The following is an 18425-nucleotide window of genomic DNA, read 5'->3' as shown; positions in this document are numbered from 1 at the left end:
TGTAATTTTTTGAATAAATTCCTTGCCAAGTTCACCGAATGTGAATTCTCTTTGAGTGCTGAGCACAGAGAGGCACCCAAGCCATCACCTTGGCTCATGCAGCCACTCATTGCAGAGTAGTTTAGCTGGCAGTCAGAGCTGAGCACCCCGCGGAAATTTCCTCCACTGAACTTGTTCAGTTGAAAATCAGAGCTGTGGGCGAGCCTGTGGCAGGATTAACCCCAGCTAGACCAAGGCTCTTATGTCCCTGTGGTGTTGGTAGATCCAAGAGGACAAGATAGATGGATTGACAGACCATTTTTACAGCTCTCTGCTGAGGCCACTCCTTGTTTGCAGGCACAACTTCAGTACTGTGATGGCTGTGCCTCCTTCCTGCAGCACGTCTTGGAGCAGCTCAGCAACTCCAGCACTCCTGGGCAGTTGCTGTTGGGTACTTTTTGAGAACATGGAAAATACTGAGAATTAAACAGCTCATGTTTCCTTCTTGATCTAGGCCTGCTTTGCAGTGTGGACATAAACACAAAAAACCACTTATATATGTCATAAAAATATTCTCCATTAAACCTCAAAAAAATTTAAAAAGCAAAACCACAAAAAAACCCTCCAGAATTTAGTAGTAGACCCAAATTAAATCCATCAAATCCTCATTCTGACTGCAGTGGAGCTGTTATAAAAATGTTGTCAAGGTTGAACCCCACATTAGGTAAAACACTTAGAAACTATTCCTAACAACTGCATGATAGAGCTTTGCTTTTGTTATTGTTGTCATTTGTTTATCTGAACTTGATTATATATTCAGTTCATATGGCTGCACCCAAGTGATGGGAAACAGAACTTGTTTCATCAAATGTTTTCAAAGTCTTTAAAGGAGAAGGACTTTAAATAACTTTTTTTTTTTTACTTGCCAATTTGTTTAGCAGAAGCTGTTTCTGTACCATGTATCAGTATAGGATTTTTAATATGACTATCTTCAGCCTCAAGTATCTTTACTGCACTGCTGTGGTTCTTTCATTTGTTATGATTGAAAGAAGATCTGTATGCTATGTAAAACATTGGATTAAATAATGTAAATGCATGTCTTTTCAAGCATGTATCCCCAGTGAAGAAAAGCAATGGTTCACGTATCCCAATTACAGAAAATTCTGATATTTGTTTTTAAGTCAAAATTAGATATAAAAATATTTTCATCTGTTTAAATCAAATTCTCATATCTTGAAAAAGCAATATCTGACTTTTTTAGAAATCCATTTATTTTTTTATTAGTAACATTTCTTGTGGAGAAATACTGTGGAGTTTTACCTAAAAGGTACCCAAATGAAATCCACAGTCCCATTCCATGGAGATTGTGGACCAGATGACCACTCTGGTCCCTTCCAACTTTACCCTTTCTGTGATCCTGCATGTTACATTCTGGCAGTAGTACCTTTAAAGTATCACTTTTTGCATGGCTAAGCCTACACTACTGAAATCAGTAGAGAATTTTCCCTTCATTAACAGTATATATTTTTTCTTCCCTTTAAAGCAAGGAAAATGAATGCTTGAATGGTCTTGAAAATTTTGCAGTTTTCTTCCCACAAGGGTCTAGTTGTTCACAACAACATTTTGTTCTAACTGCTCTTGGTTCAGAGCATAGCATACGAAAATACAAGGGATACTGTCTGTGCTCATTTTGGAGGAGCCTATTTCACTTGATTTGAAGGAAAAACAAGACAAAATTTAAAATTTGGGAATTACCTATGCCTTGTTTATGAAAAATAAGAAACAGTTTTACATGCCAGTGAGAATTTTTTTTCAAGAATCATGAAACATTTATGAAGACTTATATGGATATAATCTCCTTGTCCAGATTGTTGGTGCATAAGTCACAAAGTCAAATCCAACTGATTTTATTGGATCAGAGACACATTCTTCTGTAAGTCTAAGCAAGGATTGTTTCGGTGGGTATTTATTATACACCATGATCCAAGTTATTGTGGGTTCAAATTCTGTTATTTTATCATTTATGTGTTAGTTTTGATAAAATTAATAGAAACTGACTGCAATAATCTTTCTTGCTCTACCACCAACAGTGAGTTCATCTTTTACTGCCTTTTACCTAAAAGGTAGTATGCCAATACATCAGCAAATGGTATTTCCTGGCAGCCAAGTGGAATAATGTTTTGTACTCTCAGGTGATATTTCCTGGCGAATATGCAAGATTTCTCAGTGTTTTATTCTTCTGTGTATTGACAAAATCTACCTCCAGACAGAGGTATTTCCTGGCTCACATCCAAAGCTGTTCAGTTGGAAAGTTTACCCTAAATTGTGTAAGGTATTTTATTTTGCTGTACATAAATGGCTAAAAATCTTCGGGTTAATAGTTCTGTGCAGTTTGAAGGTCACCTGGATATTTTGAAGGGATTGGAATTCTCAGTTTCAGCACACTTACAGAAGTTGTATAGGCTGTGTGCTGGCAGTGGTCATGTGTACTAAAGGGTTCCCATGCCCTTTTCTGACCACAATTTGGCTGTTGAAATTTTCCTATATGAAACACTGCTCCCCACTGTCTGTTTGTAAAGTTCCCATTCTCTTTAGGGATTCTTCATGCCAGCAAGTACTTTTTCCATGCTAGTTGACTTAATGAAAAGTATGTACTAATGTAAAAGAGGAACCACATATTTCTTTATTAACCAATATTTCCTAATGAAAAAAGTAAGTATGTTATGAGGTAATTTTAAGACAATTCTAAAGAGTATACACATTTTCATTACATTTTTCCAGTGGTTTTTATTTGCAGGTGTTTATATATGTTTAAGATTATCTTTCTAGTCTTCATTGAAAGGTCATTTCTTGGTTAAGGTAATAGCACATCAGTTCTGTACTTAAGCTAATTATACTGATGACCAGAAGCAGCCCTTTCATAGTTTTCTATGCACTTTCAGAGCTCCCCAGCTTGGATCTGTGCAGTGAATTGGGTGTGAACTCAAGCTCAAAGTCAGTCCCTGATATGAAGCACTGCTTAACAGAACATCTGTGCTTGCAATTCAAGGGGAAGCCAGAGGAGAAAAGATGACATAGAAATGGAGGAAGCTGCAGGAAGAGTACCTGAAAAATGGTTTAAGGAAAGAAAGGAAATGGGCATTTTTTCTTATAGTGTTAGTTTTAAAATTGTAAGCAAAGAAGTAATGTCTTTGGCAATAAGTTGCTATTGCTTAATTAGAAAAGATTTTGGGGTCTGGGGTTTATGTGGCAAACACGCACGGTCATATCAAATAGTTCATTAATTCTATCATTATTTTTCCTTTCTGACTGTATCATGCCCAGTTACTTTACAATAGTTCCCTCTTACCACCCACCAAAAAAATTCCCTGACAGTTTTAAAATGTGGATTGCTTTTTGCTTCTGCAACCTATTTGTTTCCTTGTTATGTATCTCACAATTAGGCCAATTAAAACACACCAAACACACTCTTCCTTTCTGCTTTGCCAGTGTTTATGGAACACTTTTTCTTACAGGCAATATTTGAGTGAACTTGCTTCCTATCAGTTATTTTATTTATTAAATTTCAGAAATATTTATCATTACTTTCAAGCATTTTTCCTTGTTTTATGTAACCCCATTCTTAGGTCTAACTTAATTGATTCTTTCTAGCATATAGGCTATAAAGGGACAGGTAGATGTCACTCATACACCAGGGAATCTTATTGCAACCACCCCCGTTTGGCTGCTTGCTCAATACTCCACTTCACTGAGATTTTCAAGGGTAAAGATAGAACCAGTCCTAAATTATTGTCTCTGTTCTCACACAGTACATCAACCCAAGAAAACATTAGGAACGTGTTCTTAAAAGGACTACTCCAAGGAAAGGGTTGAGGGCTATGATTTGAGTGATTAAAAGAACAGGGAAATGTTTGTACCAGCTGCTCTGTTTTGGTTAACCTCATTTCAGCACTTGGTTAAAATATGGTTATCCTGTCCACATTAAAAGAGATTACTTTTCACGTGCTGATTTGTAATAGTGTACTTTCAAAAGTACTTTGAAGTAGTTTTGGAAAAGTGTTAACAGATGGATGTTCTGACTTCAATATAGACAAGCAGCAGTCATACTCTTTACAGGTACATAAAGTCAGGCCAATTTGCTATACCTTTATTTATCAGCCTTTTCATTTTCAGCTTCTTCTAGCATCAGTTAAGATGGGAGACGACCAACAAAATCCTAACTTTTTATTTACCTTCTTTTTTCCCAATGACACATTTAATCTCATCTAGACCCTGAAGGGCTACAATTGTTGCAGAACCTGCTTAATTTTAAATTGAATGTTCACTAATAAAAAAAATTATCTGACTATAATTTCTCTTTGTTTCTTGTGTAGAAAAGAGTAATTTTTTTTCTCCTCTCTTAACAGGTGGCCATTGATGAGCGCATCAGGCAACTGCATGAAGCTCACAGGGATTTTGGCCCTACTTCCCAGCATTTTCTTACCAGTGAGTGATTTCCCTTTTCCCATTTTCTCGTGCAGTTTGCATACACATTTATTTGATTTTTTTTAGCCATATGCTCATTGTTCTTGTTATGAGTTTCTATTTTAGACTGTATTACAATGGTTTTCTTTTTTTTCCTTGGGTGTTAAGTAAGATCATATTGTCCAGGTTCAAGGTAAAAGGAAAACATCTGCCATGATCAAGTCTCTTTGTCCAGACATCTATCTCTGCCAGGCTTATCTTCATTGTTTGGGGGCTCCCTTTTAGGACTAGCAAATTAAAATTATGTTTAAAAGAGTTTCTGATTATTTTAACCCAGAAAGGATTTAAAAAACAAACAAAACCAAAACCAACACAAATTTGGTTTATCTTTGGTTTAAAGAAATGTTCAGCTCCAAAAAGGGGCAAAATAAGACCGGCAAGAAAAATATTTTACAGGATTTGGTCACTTAGCAGAGCAGTGAGAGGATCAAAACCAGGGTGGGAAACTTGGCAGAAGAACGGCAGCTAAGTAAACTTTTTACAACTCTGCATAAAATATAATTGCCAGCAAAATTCCCACTTCACCTCCACACACATCTTTTATCAAGGATGTTTTGAAGTACACCAAAAGACAACTTGAAACACCTTCAAAGCTCCAAGGCAGTGACTAAAGTGAAGCTTCTTAAAGGCCATGTCTTTTCCATTGTACTTCAATTAAGGAAAGTAAACAGTAAAGCTTTATTTAAGAGATTATATCAGCAGAACAGAACACAGTCACAGGATAATGGTCTCCTACATGCAGAGGGACAAGCTATCCAGACATCGGAAATAGATGTTACTATTATTGCACAGCTACGTTCACAGTGGGATAGAGGACAAACTTTTCTTCAGCTGATACTGCATTGTAATTTTAATAGGTTAACCATTTTTCCACTGAAGATCTCAATGGGAAACTGAACATTCTCAGCAGGATGACCTGCAAAATCAAAACCAGGGTCGATGTTGTGCCATATAAGATTAATGCAGGCTGATTCAACCCTGCACCTTGTTTTGTCAAATTAAGATCCTGTGAAGAAATAAGCCCTATTTTCATAATTTCTGTTTCAAACACTTTTCTTTTACTCTCAATCACTGGGAATACTTTATCAGCTCAATATACATAACTTCAAATCAGACTTGGCAAGATTGAACATGCAAGAGTTATGAGTATTTGACACGAACACAATATTTAAGCAGATACTTGTTTTTCCTTGTGACCCATGGCGTATTCCTGGTGAAAGAATAAATTTGTAGGGTAAATTAAGCAAGCCTGGAAGAGACTAGAGTGACCTGCAGTGCCTTATCACACTGATCAAGGTGTCTTTGTTCTCTGTGCCGATGTTGAGTGCAGCCAGACAATTGATGTGATGGTTATGTCCTAGGCCCCTTCTGCCTTATTATTGATAAACTAGATTGACTTAAAAGATGATCAGTGTTATGATAGTCACCTCTTTCAGCCCACCCACCACCAGTGAGACATTATTCTTCTGTGTAACTAATTAGAGCCAGCAAACTGTGGACATTGTTCTGGACACTTTGTGCCATTTGAGGATCACCATAGGAAGAGGAGCCAGGTGAAAATGTGTTGACTTTGAAAATAGTGAAATCATTTAGAAATAATGGGCATTTTTGTTTGGATATTTGTTCTCTCTCTCTTAGATGTGTGTAAAAATACATAATCTTACCCATGCGTGCAAAAGTTAGCTGTTTGAGGCTCTGAAAACATCTACAGAATCCTTCCCAAGTCTAAAAGTTCAGTCACTGAAAAGTGACAGTACATATATCAGTCCTATCTTTAATAAGCACTGAATTCCAAAAGCATCCAGTATCATGTACTATCACTATGCCCAGGGAAAATACCGTGCTTTGATATGTTTTTTATGTACTACCTCTGCTGCATCCCTGCATGGATGGAAGCACATCTGTGGGAGAGAGAGCGCTGCAGGAGAGAGAGCACCATGCTCTTTGCCATCCAGCACCAGTCTTTTTTCTTCAGCTGTACTTTTGGGCATGAACAGGTCAAACATAAAGGTTGCCAGACAGAATCAGGCAGGTCAAATGAAGGTGAATTTAATGGCTTGTAATTAGGTTTCAGTACGTGGCAGACAGAGTCCAAGTTGATCAGTCTGTGTCAACAGCAGTAAAAGATTAATCATAGCAATTTTTATGGTTTTATTTCATAAGCTCAAAACTCAGAGAGCATTTTTATCTAAGGAGCTGAGATACACATAAGATCAATACAAACTATAGTCAGTAGGGAAATAAGCAATCTATTGGCTGTTGCATATCTAGTTTATACGCCAGTAATAATCAGTTCATCCTCCCTAACTGAGCATCAACTTTCCCTCTTCCATACATGCTTGCTCATCTTAAGATGCAAGGAATAATATCTGTTTATATTCTTATATGAAAAATTATCCTTTTATATGAAAAATTATCCTTTTATATCCTTTATATCCTTATATAAAATTATCCTTTTATAAAATTATCCTTCTTAAGGATAATTTTAAGAAGTTCTGCAAAAAGGCTGGTACTGACTCAAGTTCACATAAAATCAGTGGCTGAATTACATTTCTCTCCTATCTGAAAGAAATAAATATGAGCTGCTAATATAGCATCATCTGTCTTTTTCTGTTTGGTTGACACTGAAGCTGCATAGGGCTGTTGAAAACCTAGCACAAAAGTAATGGGGGAGTGATGTAGGGACCTCATATTTGTCATGCCCTGTGAGGCAAGGAATCAAGTGGTAGTCCCTGCTTCCAAGCACTAGCTGCCTGTTCTAAGGGCTGTTCATAGGGCTGTTTCTGAGAGATTGGAAAGAAGGTGTGAGCTAGAGAGACAAGGAGTGTAAAAGCAAAAAAAAAAAAAAAAAAAGAAAAAAAAAAGTATTCTTATTTTTGGCATTTTTAAATTAGGGACAATTTTTCTCCATTGTCTTTTCATGCAGTTCAACATTCTTTTTCCACTCTTTCATCTTTTAAACCCAGTGCCAGTGTTTACCAATGCTGTGGCACAGGATAATTTGGATGTTTCCTGGTTGTGAGTTAAACAGATAGTGGCAAAGGAATGGTATCTACTTGTGTCTCTCTCCATCAAGGCTTCGGTCTGCCTCAAGTATAAAAGACTCTTAATCAAAACTGGCCCTTACTTTTCACATGAACTTGCCTCTCTCCAGGCCTTCTACACTTTTAACTGAGCTCTCTCACCCCACTCCTTGAGCTGCTGATCAGTCCTCCATGCTCCCCCAAACTCATTTTCTCTGCCAGTGTCCACAGAGTCAGTCCCAGCTCCAGCTCAGTTCATTCCTTGCCAAGGACACACAGCATTCACAACAATAGTTAAGATACATCTGATAAATGCTTTACATGGGCAAGACTTTATATCATGAATTCATGGCGTGTCTTTGTTGGTTTTGAAGGACTTGCTGTTTAATTAGAGTTCTCTAAATCAGGGTGTAAAAACTGGCAAAAATAAGATCTTTCTATTAAAGAGAAACTCGTAAATATTTAGAAATTAAAAGAAAAATCTGTGATCCTTTCATGGATGATGGTGCCTAATTTGGGAATTGTATACCATAACTGAGGTGTGAAAAGGAGTATCTGCAAATTTTAAGCATAATGCCAGCTCCAAAGTTTTCAGTGACTCCTCTGGAATAATTTTACTGTTTTGACTTCACCTTTATTTTCCTCTGTGATTCTACCTCTTTCAAAAAATGAGATTCATCGTCTCTTGTTGGAAGACCCACCTATATTTGTCACAATAGTTATTACTTTTTTTTGAGGTGCAATAAGTGAGAGGTAGGATTGATGTCAGATTGTTTTTAATATCATTTGCTGTGCTATTCAGCCATCAATCCTGCTTTTAAAGGCATGATTCATTCATGTGCATTGATGGTGATGGCTGAAAAATAGAAGGTGTTACATCTTTTAAAACCATGAGCAAACCTTGTAATTTACTGTCCAGCCACAGTATGAGCCATCTTTTAGTAAGTATAGCATGTCAGTGAAGTGACTGCATGAAATAGTGTTCAAGGTGTAACTGGCAATTACTTAAGAATGACTGGAAGATTCCAGTGGTTTCCAAGCTCAGACAATACGGACTTTCATCAGCATGAAAAACCTGGAAATACAAGGAACAGAAAGAACATTTAGGTTTGCAAGGCTAAAAGGCCGATATACCCACAGCCAACATTTTGTGGTCCATATTTCCCAGGCCACGAGCTTTTTCTGCCTGCATATGTCAGTACCAGACTGTTAAATCCTCTTACCTAAATATGTGCTAGGGCCTGGACATACCTCACTGTGCCTTTCAGGTTTGGACTTGTAAGCAAGAGCAGCACTTACTTCAACACAAGATGAGGCAGCCCTAGCAGCTTTCATTCAGGAACTGAAAGATGATCAATGCTGGAGCCACCGGTTTGTATTGCAAGTGATCAGAGTGCATCTGCTGTGTTTTATATCAGATAACTGTTGCTTAAAAATAAAATATACAGCCACGGGATTGGGCTGTGTAACCTAGGTCTCTCCTTCTCAGGATAAGCTCAGAGCTCTTAAGGTTCATATCTGAGTCTTTTTTCTTCTTATTTCTGTGCCTTTATGTTTTCCTTCAGTTATTTAGGCCACTTTCCTGAGAAATTGGAGATGGGGCTCTGAATTCCTTCAAGATGGGAGAGAAGTCAAGTACTCCTCCCACCTTCTGTGTGAGTGCTCAGATTATTATGCAAAGCAAAGATTAGGGAAGCCCTTTCTTGCACAGGCAGATGTCTTTAAAAGGGCAAGTCCTGCTAATTAAGACATCCAAGTCTAAAAATGAGAGGGCTCTGTGACTCTTAGGAAATAATCTATCCATCTGATAGATTATTTCCCAGTGCAAGCAACTGTATCTTTCTTTCTTCTTTCTCCCTGCATACATTATCTCATATTTTTTTCAGATATCATATTTTTATCAGATATCACTTTTGACAAGCAAATGTTGAAGACCATGTCCTTTGGAAAAATGGTTTAATATTTTTAGATACCACAGGAAATGTTTTGAATAGAAAATATCACCTGTTAGTAGAATAAAGATAGAAGATAAGTGGACAAAAATTAATCAACCTAACTCTGAGAACTCTCTGAATGCAAAAGGATGTTATTATTGCATTTAAATGTATTTATTAAAAATATTCATGTATTATATGCATTTAAATAAGGTCACATTAGCTAGAGGAGCCTGATTGCTAGAAAACTGTTTTTCTACTTCAGTATAAATGTAAAGTAACTACATGTGCTTCTGAAAAAGGAAAAGCTAGCAAAGTACTGACAAAGCCAAATACACTTCACACGTCTTGGCGTTGTGATTATCGTGGTGAATTTCTAGCAACACTGGGCACCAACTCAACCCCAAGACTTGTGTGATGGGTAAATCAGGTTTAAAGTTAGGAGAAAATGCCTTCAGTCCATTCTCCCTCATTTAGAATATCACGGCCATAGCTACAGCTTTTGATAGTGCTTGCCTTGGCCTGACTGCTAAAGCTCTTTAAGAGTAGTAAAACATTGGCGTATTTTGAGAGATTATGCTTACTTTATTTTGGAATAAAGTTAGTAGAATTAATTTTACAGTGAGCTTTCATTTTTTCATTATGCATTATTCTCAGGAAAACCACAAAAAAATCTCTCCATAAATCTTAATAATTTATTTGATTTTCAATTAAATAGTATTTATGGAATTCAAGCTCTATATTTATATTTTTCTCTTTTCTGCACTTTTGTGCTAAGTGATCCTTTCTACTATAATACATTGGGATACAAATTTCTGAAAAAAATTGTAAAGTTAGTTTTCAAATGATGATATTCTCCCCCTCTTTTCACCCAGAAGCAAGAATTTTTTTCCATGTAACTAATATTTTGTGTTTTGGGGGAAAAAAGGGTTCCAACAAAAAAATTATTTTAGAATTGTGGTTGGAAATAGTCCATTCTAAATCTCTCTCTTGTGTTCTTGGTTTTAATATGTCATCTATTTAAAAATGCTGTATAATATTTATTTTAAAGCAGAGAGGGATTTTTTGAAGGGTGTGAGTAGGAGATATGCTATCTTATTTTTTTATAACAGCCTAATTAATTTCTGTAATTTATCCTTGGCCGGCAGAATAGCCTATATTCTGCAATGCTACATAATTTAAAAGTAATCAAACATTACTTTTTTCTTTTAATAAGATTCAAAAGATGGTGCATTGCCTATTATACTTTTGTTCACTCTCTGAATAAGTATGTTGTAATATGTATTCTTCCCCCCAAAATTTTATAATCTTTTTGGAGTTACACTGGATCTGTGAATACAATGAATGAAAACTACTTCATTTTTTCACCCTGCCAAGTTTAACTCAGATAAATTTAATAATATGCCCATGTTATCATGAGTTGTATGTTGGGTTCAGTTTAGGACTTTCCTTTGTCCTCAAGCTCCAGGACTAGGATATAACAGGCATATTCTATATATAGAGAGAGAGATCCGAATTTTCTGTTCTGTTTTACTATGTAAGACATGGAATATTTACCAAATATTTATTTTTCTATTTATCTAATTTCACTTGCCAAAAATCACCACCAATTTGATTAGGCCATTTTATAACCTCATTTGATGAGCCAGTTTTAGAGACTTCATTTTTAAGAGCATAAGAGTGCAACACAAGTTAGCAGTGTGGAGTACCTGTAGTTTGGGGTACATGGGTCATTATATTCTCTATCTGCATTTCTTTGCTCTATTTCATTCAGTATTCTGCTATTAGACATATAGATTCTCCATTTTTGCCATTTTACAGTAGTGTGACATTTAAGAAAATGAGCATTAGATGGATTTTATATGTCACATTACAAAGTGGCATTTGGAAACTTCTGGAAACACTGTTCATGATTAAAGGTGTGCATTATTTAGGTCTTATCATATAATGTTGACCCTAAGCTGCAGATGGTAAATCTGAAGTTGGCTGTAAAGATTCTGGCAGGAAATGCAGGATGGAAAAGCCTCTTTTAACTCTTGTAAAATGACTGTCATAATTGGCCCTGATCACACAATGCACTTTTTAGTGACTTATTCTCTGGTTAGATGTGCTCTATAAATTGTTGCAGTGGGGTCTCCTGCAAAGTCCATAGACAGCGAGGCCCGTGGAAAGGAATAGGGAGCGATTCTTGACAGAAGTTTCAGAGATCTTATTTTCCAGCTACATGGCCGAGGAACTGCCCAAAGACTCTGGAATCACCGGACAACGAGGGTCCTCCCCAGGCAGGGGAACATGAAATAACCAGTGGGGAACAGGATTAGGGTACATGTGACCAGGGAGCAGGGAGACCCTGTGCCTCTACCCCAGGGTCCCCTCTCCCAGGACCCCATGGCAGGGGGGAGGGACCCCAACAATAAATAGTACATTTGATAAATATCTGTATGCATGCTACAGCGACAGACGGTGCTGACGGTGTTCCAGGGAAGTAGTGAGTGTTTGCTCCGGCTTAAGAATGGCAAAATCCAAGCTGAGAGCGGGCTCTCTATTTCCAAACTGCCCATGAACCCATCTCCATGCGCAGCTAGGTCTTGGAGCAGAACAGACCCCAAGCTGTGTAGACCTTATAAAAGGCAAGTTTTGATTGATTTTTCTGCCTTATAGCTTCTCAGTTGTGTAGTGACATCAGTTTCTCAACTACATTGTGCAATATTAGACCTCAGTGCTACTCAACATGGTCTGATTGTTCATCAGGCTCACCTGGAACAATAAAATGATTTAGAAATCAATCTAAATCTTCAGTGAAAAAAAAAATTATCTTTTACAGGTATATAGTGACATTTGCAAAGGATCTCAAAGAACTTGCAGATTATGCGAACACTTCTATTGTGCCACTGTCAGGCAGACACACATTTTGGAGGTGGCATCCTGTCAGCCTGCATCATGAACTGATTATGGTGGGGAAATACTGCTTTAGCATGTTCTCTAAGGAAGACAAGCATGAGCTCCTTATAGTCTCTGGAAAGCAGTATTTTCTCATTTATAATGGTGTAATCTGAAAATAATCAAAATGTAGTACTCAATGAATCTTCTTTGAAAAGATAAGGTAGCTTACACAGATGGGAAATTCTGATTCTTGGGGAATCAGAGTCTTTCCTGATGCAAAGATCATTTAATCTTTTCCTTCTCCCTGCCTGCCTTTATCTGAAGTCACCAAATCCATACCTTGCTGCAGTGAAAATAATTGGAATCAAAACAAACTTTATGTGAATAAATAAGCAGTTTCTTAACTTTATATTTGCATTAAGATATTAATGATGATAATGCTAGGTAGAGCAGTGTAAGTCACACAGGTCATGCAGGTAGGAATTTCCAGGATGAATCAGAGAATTACTATCATTAAAATGTGAAATGTGAACATAATTAAGCACCTTGCTGAGTTACAGCTACTATTGCCACCAAGCAAGATAATGTGAATGTAAAAATGAGCTCAGCTTTGACTACCACAATGCTGAAAGGAATATATAATAAATATATTAAATTTCTACCAAAGCAAAAAAAAAAAAAAAAAATTTGACAGGACATATCTAACAATGTATGGACACTACACAAGGCCTCTTTGTGGTTTCTGTCCAAAACCCATTAGTGACAATTAAGTCAAAAGATTTTTCTTTGTATTTAGAACTAAAAACGTACACTCATATGGTGACTAAAAGTGTGTGATGACTATTTAAATAAGGACCACTGAAGGTAACATTTAAATATGGGCATACTGAATTTACTCTTTGAATAGCCGAAGGAGAAATAGTTTACTATTGGTAAACATACATGTATTTTTCATTATGTTTGCAGTGCTAAACTGAAATATTTATAAGATTATTTTTTGTAGTATCAACTACTATCATCCTATTTAATATTTCATTCAGATCCCTGCATAGATTAAAACAGTACTGAAGTTCAGAGAGCCATCATGCCACCTTTCATTGTACATTCTGCAAACAAGTAAGAATGTAGGCTTACCATCAAGAACCGTGTTCACAGGCAAAGCAAGTCTCAGCTCTTTGAGCACCTACAGAAAGAAATAGAACCCAAATAGTAGGTAACCATTAAAATGTATGTCAATGCAAATAAAGTGGGGGGAAATTTAAATTCACTCTTAAAATGCCCTGTATTTCATTGTAGTATTTAATTTCGGTCCCAACAGCATTGGAAGTAGCTGGGTGTATGGTAATGGGTTCTTACACTGTGCAAGCTCGAGCAATAAAATACTTCAGAATTACTCCAGCAAACAAGAAATGTCTGCTTCTTGAGTGCTGTAGCACACAGGAATACTAGAGCATCATATGAAAAAGTCTGCCAGCAAGACTTTTAGTAAATGGACGTAACCATTTACCTGTACTAGTTTTGTAATGGATAGTAAACCGGTACTGATAACCAAAGATAAGAAACAGCTGGTCTCAGCTTCTGGGCTTCTGCCAAAAATGAAATGATTATTCTCTATGTATAGCTGTAAAAAGTACTGCACATTTTGTCAACTCAAATTTATGCAAGGTTAGAATCATCCAGGAAACCAGAAATGTATTATAGAGAGCTTCACAGCAACCTCTTGAAGGAACACTAAATCCAATTATGCTGAACATCACAGAATTGTTTGTTATTGCTATAGCACTTAGCTCTCATGAAAGCAGAAGTATTTGTTCCTCTTCTAATGGATCAAGAACACCATCATATGTAAGATTCTGTGATAATAAGTTATGACTGCAAAGCTCTTACCCAGATTAATTCAGAAGCAACAGAATAAATATATCTTCTGAAAAATACACAGCAATCTATTCTGTCCTTTAGGTATTGAATTAAAAACAAATCTTAAAGTGGAACAACTGTAACTTGGTAGTATTCCCATTGGGAATATTAATGATTGCTTGGGAGAGAAACATGTAACAAGGTCAATTTTTACTTAATACTGAAGGGTATTTTGTTTTCCAAAATGATAACTTAATGTAATCTGATTCAAATTATTCCTCAGACAATGCCAATTGCCATGGGTAAGAAACCTTACAATCGTCACTGAGTAAACATTTTAAAACTAGTTGATGGACCACATATTAGCACACATTAGGTTAGTATTACTGAATGAGAGCATGTAAAGAAATCATGTAGTAACTGAGTGTAAAATTAAATAGTGATCTCTAACTCCTTGGCTTTCATTTCCTGCTTCCATCTAGAATGGGGAATATTGGTTCAGTCACCAAAATTATATTTACAGAAGTTTTTTTCTTACAAGTGGAAAGAATGTTTAAGCATCATGGTTAAGAATTTTTTTTGAACCTGAAAATGGGGTTAAAAGTTATTTTGAGATTTTTTAACATCAAAACATTACAATATTCTATTTTTGATACTTTTTGTGTTTCTACAAATCATGGAACAGGTTGTGTCTTTACATCCTTTGAGGCTGTAGCAGAGCACAGAAACCGAGCAGCTGCAGCTCGTGCTGCCAGGAGGAGCAGCTCAATGGAGCCTTGGCCTTCACAGCTACTCAGCTGTGCAGTCTATGAGCACAGAACCAAACTGCAGTGCCTGGCCCAAGAAGGAGGGCTTGATCATATATAAATTAGGTGTATATTTGAGTATTTGTATTTGAAAGTGCATACAGTTCTGTGCTCCTGTGTTTGTGGGCCATGCTACAGACTTCAATGGCAGTGCAGTGTGCTTCTTTTCCAAGAGATCTAACACTGTAATTAAAATTCTGGTTTTTGCACATTTTGTGAGTTACTGGTTCTCATGGTTCTTACCTTTGAAATTTACTTTTCTTCTTTTAAGAACACAAATCTGTGTAAATGTAAATAATAGGAAAGCAATGACACTTAGCTACAGATGGCTGGCTGGGGGTTGAAGACAACAGCAGAATGTGCAGAGATGCTGAGGTAGAATTTTCCGAACTCCTTGGCCACCAGCAATCTGAAACAGGATTATCACATTTATGGAGAGAGACTTTTCACAAGGGCATGTAGTGATAGGACAAGGGGAAGTGGCCTCAAGGTGAAGGATGGCTGGTTGAGATTGGGTGTTAGGAAGGAATTTTTACTATAAGAGTGGAGAGGCACTGCAAGATTGTCCAGAGACGTTGTGGACTCCCCATCCGTGGAGGTGTTCAAGATCAGGCTGGATGAGGCTCTGATTAACCTGGTCTAGTAGGAGGTTCTCTGCCTTTTGTGGGCAAGTTGAAACTAGATGATCTTTAAGGTCCCTTCCAACTCTAACCATTCTATGATTCTCTTTCTTCCGAACATATTCCTTCCTTTCCCTGGCTTCTCATAATTGTCCAAAATGTATATGAAATGCATTCACCCTCTCCCCAGCCTGTATCCTGTTCCTACCAGCTCTTCCTTCTCCTCTTCAGGCTGTCTGTAATGGCACCAGTTTCTCCCACAGCTGATTTGTGTCCCCTCTGTGGAGTCCCCAGCCTCCCTCCAGACCTTCTTCACAACTCACGTGCAAAAGTAGCAAGATTTGACTATACAGCCATTTTTATAAGCATGTTTCGTCTCTTTCCTCCGATTCTTGTTGTCCACACTCCAATATATAGGCAAGAGAAAGGAACTATACTTCATTCTACAGACTGTCTTCTGTGAATCTGGTACAGAATAGATGAAATATGTATATTGGGAGTTATTATTTGTGTGGATTGTGATTTTTTGATTTTGATAAAGCAGCTTGGGAATGGCGTTTTTAAAGTATCTATTTTGAATAAGAGAGGGAAAGAAAATAGAGCCAAATGGTCAAGAAGCTAATTCCTAGTTGTCCTGGTAACAATTGCTTTCCTTTGTGAACAGCAGGGGTCACTAAAAAGAAGGGTTATACTGGGTGACGCAAACAGGCTTTTTTTTTTTCTCCACTAGATCACTTTTCATATGTTTTCTGTTTTAATCATTATATTAAAGAAAGAAAATTCTTGGTTCTACTTTGTTTGACAGATAACAAACTCCTAATAAAAACATTATCTCCCTGATTATGGCCTAAACTATAAATTATCTCTGCCTCTAATAAATAATTTTTAATTCTTTTGTCAAAAGTGTTTTATAAAAACCTCTTCTACAAAGTATTTTCGTTATATTGTAAGTTGATATTGACATTTAACACTGTGATAGACAAGAGTGGGCAAAGTTATTTCCTCTCTATTAGTTGTGATCATACTGTCATTTTCTCCATTACTGGCTGTTACTGGAAGGCAGACACAATTAGTAATATGGAGAAATAAAAATGTTCACCACTTAGAACAAGTCAGCAAGAGAATAACAACAAACAAAATACTTAGATGGTCTCCCAGTGTAACTTCACTCAACATAAAATGTAAACAAGTGCATAATTCTGTTCCTAGAAGGATGGGAATTGCTGACCACACAAGGAAAGAAATAGAAGAAAACCTAGTCAAACACCTTAGCAGGAGGAATCCTATAAATGAGCATGCCAGAAAGATAGGTTGCTTGCTCTGCTTTGTATCTGTTCTGTAAGCTTAGCTTTCAAGGAGTTTTTGTATTTATCTTTGCAGCTGAATGAGTTCAATTTCTCTCAGATTAGGACAGAAGTTTCAGAACAGCAGGTTAATCCTTCCTGCCTTCACGGGCAACTGAGCAAACAGACCTGTATCAACGTGGCCGAGTGTAAAATTGTAATTCTAGAGATTAATGTTGTGTTTCCTGTTTGACCTCCACATTTCTCTTCTAGGTATGTTTGCATGTATGAATGTATGTATGAAGTTATTTATTTATTTGTTTGTTTGTTTGTTGTTAACAGCTTCTGTCCAAGGCCCCTGGGAGAGGGCAATCTCACCGAACAAAGTGCCGTATTATATCAAGTGAGTATAAATAATAATTCATTCCAGCTATTTACATTTCTTATTTAAGAGGAGAGCTAGTAATTTTCTTAAATGATTGTGAACTGCTCCAATAGTGTCTAAATGGGAAGTACAAAAAGGAACAAAGCATGCAATAAATTTCACAGAAGCCTGGTTATCTAAATCACAGTAGGATGCGCTGATTTGTAAGTTGTTTGGGTTTATGCTACTATAAATCACCTGCAAATGAAGTAAAGCTTTGGGGTACCTGGATTATAATTTAAATTGTGCCGTTGCCCACTGTGTGTATGTATGGCAGGCTTTGCAAAACCAAAAAAATCCCAACATTCTGAACTGTGAATGTGATATTCTAGGGTGTTTTAACCTAAAAATGCACATATTCAATACTATGAATTCCTTTAGGGACAATACTTGGTAAAGTCCATAGCTGAGGAACGACAAGGGACAATTAGTCCCTATGGCCAAATCTTTTAGAGTCTAGTTCCCAAATTAAGCTAGTTTGCTATAAGAGATGTGTCTGCACAGCAAGTCAGAACATTTTTTAAAAATCACAATTTGGAAATACCTGCTTCTCTTGCCCTAAACAGAGCCATCATGCAACAACAACAAAAAAAAAGATGACTTAATACATTTTTTTCTTCTATTTTGAGTTCTCTACCTGTGACATGTGCTTCGAACTACTTATGTTGCTTCTGAAGGAGACAGGTGTTGCAATACCAGCTATAAAGACTGTAGTGCAAGTAACAGAGACATTGTTTAATACACCTATTTCCATGGTTCCACTTCATATTCCCTAAATGCTTTGCAAGCTCAGCTAGTGTCACTGAAGCCATTTGGTTACAGATGGTTCTTGCAGTGGCACTTCAGTGGCACTTCTGCAGCAGCTTTAGAACAAGTACTTGAGTTATGCATGAAGGAAACTCCGTAGTGCATTTCAGAGGTTCAGTCATACCTGGCTAAGGTGGTTTACTGTTGCATTAATCTTGCAAGTTTTCTGATGTTTGCATTTGGCTATGAATAATGAAACAGTCACAGAGAAACTGGAAAGCTCCATCAAGAAGGAGGGGCAGTCTACCAGAGACCTGTTGGAAAACAAGTCAGTGCTCTGGCGTG

At 37.0% G+C, this 18425-nt stretch overlaps 1 protein-coding gene across 5 annotated transcripts in view; it reads left to right on the top strand.

Annotated features, from left to right (window-relative positions):
• Positions 1 to 18425, top strand: part of DMD (dystrophin) — a 999626-nt gene that overhangs the window by 865496 nt on the left and 115705 nt on the right. For all 5 annotated transcript variants that reach the window (XM_082277447.1, XM_082277448.1, XM_082277450.1 and 2 more), the window contains 2 exons: positions 4386 to 4464; positions 17252 to 17312. In XM_082277447.1, the coding sequence (XP_082133573.1) occupies positions 4386 to 4464; positions 17252 to 17312 (140 nt within the window). The remainder of the gene's footprint in view (positions 1 to 4385; positions 4465 to 17251; positions 17313 to 18425) is intronic.

The sequence above is a fragment of the Coloeus monedula genome, assembly GCF_965178545.1.
Source record: "Coloeus monedula genome assembly, chromosome: 3".
NCBI lineage: Eukaryota > Metazoa > Chordata > Aves > Passeriformes > Corvidae > Coloeus > Coloeus monedula.
Note: the sequence above shows the minus strand (reverse complement) of the source record. Positions and strands in the feature narration are given on the sequence as shown.